Here is a 9,572-nt window from a genome sequence, read left to right on the forward strand (position 1 = left end):
CAGAGAGAAGCTGTGAAGCTCTGTCATCAGTTCTCAGCTCCCAGTCCTCACGTCTGACAGAGCTGGACCTGAGTAACAACGACCTGAAGGATTCAGGAGGGAAGCTGCTCTCTGCTGGACTGGAGAGTCCACACTGTACACTGGAGACTCTCAGGTCAGATCACACTGTGATGTATTTGTGTAACGCTGTATTTCCCTGTTGTTGAAACAAACATTTTTACTGGCAAAGTCTACTTGACTGACATGTATTCATTTGGCTTCTGCTGTGTCATTGATGATCAAACATCTGCCCTTTCAAATTAAAAGATTCCACAAATTCACTTGATAAATAAACTGAACTGATACTGAACGTATCTGGCATGTTAAAGTAAAACATAAAGGTTAAAGTGTTTCATTGTGTTTTTAATCAGGTTAAATCAAACCAGGCTCACAGAGAAATGCTGTCAGGAGTTCTCATCAGTTCTCAGCTCCCAGTCCTCACGTCTGAGAGATCTGGACCTGAGTAACAACGACCTGCAGGATTCAGGAGTGAAGCTGCTCTCTGCTGGACTGGAGAGTCCACACTGTACACTGGAGACTCTCAGGTCAGATCACACTGTGATGTATTTGTGTAACACTGTATTATACCTCACGCACTGAATTTTCTGTGGTTTGGTTTTGTAGTGCATGAAATATTCTGTGTGTACCTTAAACTCTGACCATGTTTGGATCAGTATGTTTACACTGAGTCATATATCACACTGAACCCTGTCCTGCTCACTTACACTGACCAGTTTCAGGGTGCTTAACTGCACACTAAAGAAAATGTTTTTGTCACTTATCAGGCTGAATCAAACCGACCTGCCACAGAAATGTTGTGAGGAGATCCCATCACTTCTCAACTCTATAGATCCTCTGAACTATTATTTGTGTCAAGCTAATTTGACTCACTGTTTACTCACAATACAAATATTTCAGTGTGTTTTAACAAATAATGACTGATAACACACACACACACTCTCACACACACACACACACACACACACACACACAGGGTTATCAAAGCATATTTCCTAATGTAGCTTCAAAGGTTCAGTTGAATTCCAGACCTGACTGAGATCAGCAGCATGTTATTAATCTGTGTTGAATGGTTGTCTGAATGTTGTGCTGACGTTTGGATGATGTCTGTAGAAGGCTGATGGTCCTGAACACATCTGATTGGATTATAAATGGATTTTTATCAACATCATTTATTCTTTATTCAGATTGAGGAGCTGCAGGTTGTCAGAGATCAGCTGTGCTTCTCTGGCCTCAGCTCTGAGGTCCAACCCCTCCCATCTGACAGAGCTGGACCTGAGAGACAACGACCTGCAGGATTCAGGAGTGAAGCCTCTGTGTGATTTTCTGGAGAGTCCACACTGCAGACTGAAGACTCTCAGGTCAATAGGGATTTAAACCCTGTCCATGCTAGTTTGAGCAGTATTGTACTAAACATGGAGAGGTAAATGAATGAATCCCATCAGGCTAAGTCAATGAGAGACTGAGACCGCTGCACCATCCTAGGAAAAATGAATATCTGCCCTGTTGGTTTACTTCAATAATAACTCGACGAAATATGGCCTCTTTAATATTTGCAAACTGCCCCTAGACAGAAAATATTGAATATAAGGACTTTGAAGCTTGCTAACTCAAAGAAGAAATGATTGTTTTCAACTTGATCCATAACTTTTGGGATTGTGTTTATCTTTAATTACAGGCTGACCACAGCTGATGAAGAAAAGATATGTGAGTATTGAAAGAAAGACTTCCAGTCATCAAACTGTTGTACATTCAGATCGGATCTTAAAATGAGCATGAACAACCAAAATATTTTCCTGCTCCGGTTTCTTTGAGCCGTTTGGAAAATATTCATTAATTTTAGAAACTCACTTTTATCACCCAGTTCAAGTTCTTATAATTTTTATTTCTCTTCCAAAGATTTCAAACCGGAGGTGATGCCCAGTGAGGCCAAAAAGGTGAGAAAGTGTGAAGTCCTCCACGACTTTACTGGGACATTGATCGAGGAAAACAAATGAAACTGACTGACTTAAATTAAACTTTTTTAAATCAGTCAAACAAAAATGTAACTGACTTAAAGCAACGATGAAAGAAACCTGCTGCAGTTATTGACAGTGTGGGTCATAATATTTCATCACTTCATGAACACGAGCACATTTTAAATGAACTCACTTTTTTAATTCCAGGCACAAATATCGTCACCGGAACAGAGCCCTGAAATTTCATACAGGTAATCATATAAAAACACTGCACTTATTTCATGTTTCATCAAGTTGTGATTATATAAAAAGTGTGTGCTGTCTCTGCTGAGCTCGTCAAAGCTGAACACTGTAGATCAAATATTCATAACACACCCAGCGGAGCTTCATGTTCCCCCCAGTGTACTCCACAATTAACCATGAATGGTCAATGCAATCCCCTAAACTTTAAAGAAAACCAGTCTGAGAGGCTGATGGCTGCAGCCGCTGTTCATGCAGGCACTTTTGTTACGACCAGATGTAAGGGTATGAAAAGACGTAACATAAAACCAGATTTTAAGGTTAATAAACAAAAGGTATTTTATTAAATGAAAGTTCAGATCGTTTAAAACAAAAGGAGTTGAGGCAAAAGGGAACTAAGGGCGAGCGAGTGCTGTTAAAAGAACAACCAAATATAACAAAAAGAGAACTCTAACAGAGCCTATAATATCTAACTAGAAAACCAAAATGAGAAAGAAAAACCTCACTAACGAAGCTACTATCTAATAACAAAAAAACACACCAAAACAGCACTCCTAAAACTAATGTATCCAACAAAACAATACTCTCGAGTGTATTCAGTAAGTACGTATCTAACCTAATCCCTGCCCAGTCCCAGACGAAATCCTCACCAACTTTGACAGTTACAAAACACGATTTAAACAAGAAGAAACAAGGCGAGCTTATAACCACAATACAAAATGAAGCTGCCACGATGCTCGGGCAGCTGCTGTTGAAATGCCCTTTTGGGCCCAGCGGATTGGTCGGCCGGGAGAGGATGCAGCGGCTGGCACACCAATCCCAGCCCTCTTGGTTTCCAGGCTCCGGCTTCATCAGGACTACACCTCCTCAGCTGAGACCCACACCTGGACTTACATAGGGAATAGACACCACACACACACATGTGCGCCGGGGCGAAACGGTGGCGGCCGTAACACTTTGTCAAACAGGACATCTCATGTTTTGGACTGTGGTGGCAGCAAACTGACAAATGTCCGAATGTCTGAACCAGAGGGACCTCTGCTGGTACCAGGGTGAACGTGGAGACATCGTAGACGAGCTCAGCTCATTAAAACAATTAAATTGATGCTGATGAATGAAAAAAAAAACATTCTTATAATGAATCAGCGATAACAATTGATTCATTTAGGTGTTTAAAAATGAAGCTTGTGTAAAAACTAGTTAAGAAGAGATGAAACAGCTAACTGATGAATCATTTCAATCATCTGATATAAGTAAGTATGTGTAAGTATAAGTAAGTAACTGCTGATCACTAAAATGAATGAATGGTTTCCTGCTTTTTTCCATGTGGTAGTAATATGAATGCAAGCTTGACAAAAGTAAAAATTCACACTTATTATATGAAAATATTTGAATAACAAGTATTACGCCCACATTTACATGATCAATATTTAAACTCTAATGAAGTCAATTCAAGGGAACACAACTGTGAAATAACAGGTGGTGTTAATGAAGACGACAGGGCTGACCCTAACTTGTTGTGACATGTTGGGTGTCGTCAGCTTTGATTGAGCACACGGGATAAAATGATGGATTGTCAAGGTCCGTGTCCTCCCTCTGCCGGGTCGGGCTACAGTCAGGCTGACATCATGGAGTCTGAACTGAACAGGCCGGCCGTTAAACCCCAACAATAGAAACTAGATTTCAGCATGGACCCGTTCAGCTCCAGCTTCTACACATAGATGAAGCTGTGGGTGGTGTCGACATGTCCCACCATTGTTTTGCCTTTCTGAGACTCTGACTGAAAGAGAGTGGATTGTCCCCTCTGTGTTATCGTGCCTTACACCTGCTGCCCATGGACCTGTCTTAACATGCCATGTGACTACAGAATAAATGCCTGTTATATTAATTCAGCCCCTCTGTGTCCTTCAGGTACAGGTGTCCTGGTCCAGGTGTGTTCCAGTGTGCTGTGACTGACCTGATCTTTGGTTTGGATCATGAGGCAGAGCTGCAGTACAGGACTGTCCAATGGGATGAGAGCTTCCTCCAGTCAGAGGGCAGTATGGCTGCAGGGCCACTGTTCAAGATGGAGCCGACTGACAATGCTGTCAGTCGGCTCCGCCTCCCACACTTTGGGACAAAGGACGGTAAACACATGGCTGTCTTCTGTGTTGAACAATGAATGAGTCAAATGAGCTGCTTCTTTGGGATGCTGCCAAAATTCATTTGAACCTTTCAACGTTTCAGCAGGAAAATAAAAGTTTAACATGTCTTTGCTTTCACAGCGCTGCTTGCTGATGGACTGTCTGTCGTCCACATCACTGAGGACGGGACTAGCATTCTCAAACCGCTGGAGATTACAGACACTCATGTGGTTGTGAAGGTTTCTCATCTCTCTGCTTTTGGCCTCGTCTGGGATTTAACGAAAAGGTTAATGAACATGCAGCCAGTGTGTGGCCAAGTTCTGCTGTTCTTCCAACCTCCAGACACAGGGCGCATGGTACTCGATGTATTTCTGCTGCCAAGAAACATCCCTGTGCGTGAGGTAAATCTATCTGTCATATGTGTTTTAAGCTGTTTTCCACAGAAACTTTTCTCCTTTTATCAAACCTTGTCACACTGTGGTAAGAATCAAAATCAGTCAAATCCATTGTTTGTTTCTTGATTAGCAAACATTTCTGTCTGCCAGTGCCATTCATCAAACTTCCACCAGGTGGCGTAGTAATCAGTGGCCTGAATGAGTCCAACATGAAGCTGCATTTCAATAACTCTGAACACTGGTCTGAAATCTTTGTGAGCAGCCAACAAGAGTTTATGAATCATCTCTTTTCTTTAGTCTTTCATTCATCATGACTTTTGTTTTCATGCATTTGTTATCTGCTCACATCTTATGTATAAAATGTAGAAAACAGACATAATCCTGTTTATTTGACTGAGTATAAACTCCATAATACAAATGTCTCGTTACTGAAGGTTGTCGCCCGACATGGAGTTACTGAGTACGTCAGGATGTCATCTTCCTGTGATCTTAACGTTGGTGGAATATACAGCCTCCACTGTGAGCCTGAGGGCTTCAAGATACAGCCTGAGGTGAGTCAGGTCTCCACACTTCTCATATTTGTGAACAGAAGTCTCATGAATATAATTTTGGCTGCATGTTGAAAACAGATTCATAATGAGAAAATGACCAGATCAACAGTTTTTACAACAGGACTGAAAATAACGTGTTGCTTCTGGTTCTCAGCGTGCGCCGTTTAAACCAAACTACACACCAAATATCTTTCCAACATTTGAAGTTTCCCTGACGACGAACACAGAGAAAGTGACTTTGATGGTCCAGGACCAAGAGGGGACAACAGTCTTGGAACAGACCGTGTGTCTGACAGGTAAAGGTTTTACTCTCCTTCCCCCACGTCAGAGGTTAGACCCAGTGATAGACTGCACATTCACGTCATTGTTAGGATAGGACGTGTCCTCATGAAACCAAAAATTATAAAGCAGAAAATTCTCCCCTATGGTTCTGTTTTTTTCTCCAAAGAAATCACAGCACATTACAGAGAGATGTTACTGTAGCAGACCAAAACATTTAATCCATCTCTGTTTGAAAGTGACTGTTGGACATTAATCAAAAGTCTTTTCCCTGATTATATTCCAGATCAAAGAAGGGAGATTAAATTGAATTAAATTTTTTCAGTTCAGTTCCTGGTACTTGTACTGTCCTCCTGACCGTCCAACAAAAACAATTGGCTGTTCAGGAAATACACGATCATGTTTTACAAGCTGTCGACACGGGAGAAGTTTCACACGTGTTTCAGTTCAAACACTGAACGGACTGTTTTGGTCGTTTGTACTTTTTACTGAGAGCTGAGAGGCAGACAGGAAGTGAGGACGGAGAGAGAGGGAGAATCATGGAGGGAGTCCAAGCTCCGCTCTCAAGTCAACAGGAAACAGGAAATGTGTCTCCCTTTGGTCGCAAATTAAAGCAACATGTTGATATAAACCAGTGTTTGTTGTGACTTGTTGTCTCCAGAGTGTAATCCCACTGTGGTAACCATGACTACAGCTGTACTCGAGTATTTGTTCTGATTACATTACTTCTGATCAAACAGCCAATCATCATCCAGGTCCCCAGCAGCAGCTGATATCACTGCCTAGTCCAGCAGCAGTCAGCCCAGCTCGGCGTCTGTCTTTCAGCCTTTTATTTCACCAAGCTCTCACCAACCACTAAAAGTCAGTCCCACATTTACTCTTGTCCGGCGGCTTCTTGCTGACGTACGAATGACAGAGACACCGTTCACCTGATTACAAGTCAGTGTAGCATCAACAAGTTAACAGACGTTAGTTTATTAAAGTTACAACTTGTTGATTTAAATGTGTGCCAGTTCCATGTATCACATATTAAAGAAGAAGCTTCATTTCTTCTCGATCTTTCAGCTCAGCTTTAACAAAACAAACCTCAGGTGTTGATGAAATACAGTGAATTGTGTTTCCTGATTATTTTGTCTGTTCTCAATCACGACAGTCACCGTCCAGGATGGAGGCGTCATCAACAAACCTCAGTTAAGTGGTGTTAACGTGGGAGCGGACCTACACATGTCGCGAGAGGACCTTTGGAGCACTCTGGAGGATTTGGGAAGCGATGATTTCAGAAAATTTAAATGGTATCTGAAGCAGCCTGACGTCCTGGATGGATACCAAACCATCAAAGTGTCCGAGCTGGAGCAGGCAGACAGACAGGACACCGTGGATCTGATGGTGAACACCTATGGACTTCATGGAGCTCTGAAGGTGACCAAGAAGGTTTTAGAGAAGATCAACAGGAACGATCTGGTCCAGAGTCTGTCAGAGACGAGCTCAGGACCAGAAGGTCAGTCACATTCCTTATTTTTATATTTTCAGATACAGAGAGTGACACAATACTTAAAGGAACAGGGTCTGTCAGTGCAGAAGATCATTGGATCCTTGTATTGGATCCTTCATGGAAACAAAGTCGTGCATCAGAAATGTGTCAATACATTTCTGACCCTGTCTAAATACTACAGTACCATTAGCTATTGTGGCATGAGCATGGAGAATGTTGTGATGCCACCTGGGGTATTTTTACCCACAGAAATTATTGGTCCCTGACTTTAATGTACAAGACCACAATGCAACACTGACGACTGTTTTATGAAATAAAAACAAATGCCCATAACAGCAGGACACACACACACACACACACTATTAAATTAAATTACATTTTTTCTTAGTTTAGGACTTTTTCTGTGGATGTCTGGTAAACCTTTTCTGTGGGAATCAAATACATGTTGACTTGTTTATTAGTTCTAAACCTTGAGATCATGTCTGAAGACTTTATGTAAGAGGTGTGTGTTATTGAGCCACAGTCTTTGCTCTGCTTGTCCCTTAGATCCTGCTCTGAACAGAGAACGTAGACCCCAGAATGGCTCACCAGAGGACAAGTTGTTCTCAATTCGGATAGAGTTTGTTAATCGAGTGTCTGAACCTGTTCTAAACCAGCTGCTGGATCGACTCCATCAACAGAGAATTTTAAATCAAGAAGAAATGGATATAGCCAGAAGCTGCAGGACCAGTGCTGAAATGGCTCGAGCTGTGATCAACATGGTGCTAAACAAAGGATCAGTTGCCAGTTCATCCCTGATTGAGGGGCTTGTTTCGTTGGATCCAGCTTTTTCCAAAACTCTGGGGTTGATCTGAAGTAAAAATGAGACCCTGCAGATGAAACGGGATGAAATCGACTTCCACTGATAGTACCAACTGTACTACAAACTGACCGACCACTTCATTAGGTCCACTTGGACAATCTAATGTGAATCTAATGTGGAAATAACAGGCGTGTTGCTTCAGCAAAGCTTCTTAAAACTTCAATAGATCATAGGGTTAGTATATATAGGATTGGAATTGGGCCCCAGAATATCAGCTGATCATACTTTGGACTGAGAAATCAATCTTTAACCTGAGTGGACTGCAGAGGCACTGTTCTGATTCAGTCTTGGCCTAAACTATTTCAAAAGTAAACTAGAACATTTCTTTTTTTTTTTTTTTTTTAAAGTATATTTTTTGGCCTTTTTATGCCTTTAATGATAGGACAGTTGAAGATAGACAGGAAGCAGGGGGCAGAGAGAGGGGGAATGACACGCAGCAAATGGCCGTCCGATGCGGGATTCGAACCGGGGCCGGCTGCAGCGAGGACTATAGCCTCTTACACACGAGGCGGCCGCTTAACCCACTACGCCACCGACCGCCCCAACTAGAACATTTCTAAAGTTTGAGTGTGTCTGACTCTGGCCCCCAGTTTCAGCAGTGAATTTAAAATTATTTCTGTAGAGTGACATTTGTGGCCACGAGAGCCGTTTGCAAAAGTATTTTTAACAAATGTTTCTGTCCCTCTCCACTCTAGCTCTGGAACATTCTACCAATACACACCCATTGTAAACTTTGGCGTGTTTTTTGGTGATTTTTGGTGAAACTCTTAGAAAAGTCACAGCTCACCATTCCCGGCTGAGCCGTCGTTTTGATACATTTTTTTGTGTATGTGCAACCTAAACTGAGGGAGGAGCAGCACGCTGAAAATCCTGTAATACGTCAGAATAATAAATATGGAGAATAGTGAATAGTGGCCGTTCTCAGGGGGAAGATACCAACCAGCCAAGATTCATCCAAATCCTGACTCACCTGACAAACACCTGACTTTCAAACTCTCCTGGTCATTCATCAGCACCCTCCATCCTGCTCCTGGCTGATTTCAACATCCACATCGACACCACTGAACTTCTGGACATGCTTCAGCCTCACTCAACACATCATTTCACCACCCATAACCAATGGACACGTCCTCGACCTGGTCCAACCTCACAATCTCCGACCACCTCGCTAACACTGTAACATCCCTTTCCATGATATCGAGTCCATCTGTCACTCATCCTTACCAACTTGTCTCACTGAAAAACCAGAACTGTCTCCTTGGTACACGCCTGAACTCTGTCCAGTGAAATCCTGGAAACAACAACTAGAGCGGCTCTCCAAGAAAGCCGGTCTAACACCACACATAAGACTTTATCCAGCAATACAAAGACGCTGTTAACATTACACCTACTAACCTGGCCTCACCCGGTCCAGTTCTGCTAAGCCAAAGGTCCTTTTCTGTACAATAAACAAGCTTCTCGAACCCATGGACTGTCCCTCAGGCTCCTTCACCATCACACCAACGTCCGTCCTCCCAGTGTTCCCCTTTTGGTTCTCAACAAATCATTGTCTGACACGAAGACTGCCACCTGCAGCCTGGACCCCATCCCTCATCCTATCATGTGCATTTATATA

General features: G+C 42.5%; 1 protein-coding gene across 4 annotated transcripts; it reads left to right on the plus strand.

Annotated features, from left to right (window-relative positions):
• Positions 1 to 1,362: 1,362 nt before the first annotated feature.
• Positions 1,363 to 8,397, plus strand: LOC104920031 (uncharacterized). 4 transcript variants are annotated; one of them, XM_027282695.1, is made up of 10 exons: positions 1,363 to 1,418; positions 1,736 to 1,764; positions 1,957 to 1,994; positions 2,223 to 2,266; positions 4,167 to 4,381; positions 4,520 to 4,779; positions 5,208 to 5,324; positions 5,479 to 5,620; positions 6,748 to 7,101; positions 7,642 to 8,397. In XM_027282695.1, the coding sequence occupies exons 3-10, from the start codon at positions 1,974 to 1,976 to the stop codon at positions 7,947 to 7,949; spliced, it is 1,461 nt and encodes a 486-aa protein (XP_027138496.1). In that variant the 5' UTR covers positions 1,363 to 1,418; positions 1,736 to 1,764; positions 1,957 to 1,973; the 3' UTR covers positions 7,950 to 8,397. The 4 variants fall into 4 exon arrangements, with proteins under 4 accessions (XP_027138496.1, XP_027138497.1, XP_027138494.1 ...); XM_027282693.1 differs by lacking the exon at positions 1,363 to 1,418 and adding an exon at positions 1,458 to 1,480; XM_027282694.1 differs by lacking the exon at positions 1,363 to 1,418 and adding an exon at positions 1,458 to 1,480 and having other exon boundaries at positions 6,757 to 7,101.
• The last annotated feature ends 1,175 nt before the right edge of the window (positions 8,398 to 9,572 follow it).

Source organism: Larimichthys crocea, chromosome X, assembly GCF_000972845.2.
Source record: "Larimichthys crocea isolate SSNF chromosome X, L_crocea_2.0, whole genome shotgun sequence".
Classification (NCBI taxonomy): domain Eukaryota; kingdom Metazoa; phylum Chordata; class Actinopteri; family Sciaenidae; genus Larimichthys; species Larimichthys crocea.

What these genes read in the sequence shown, in the direction of transcription:
- LOC104920031 (XM_027282693.1), top strand. An exon ending in AGCCCTGAAATTTCATACAG is followed by an intron (nt 2,267 to 4,166) that starts GTAATCATATAA and finishes TGTGTCCTTCAG; the next exon opens with GTACAGGTGTCCTGGTCCAG. An exon ending in GACGAGCTCAGGACCAGAAG is followed by an intron (nt 7,102 to 7,641) that starts GTCAGTCACATT and finishes CTTGTCCCTTAG; the next exon opens with ATCCTGCTCTGAACAGAGAA.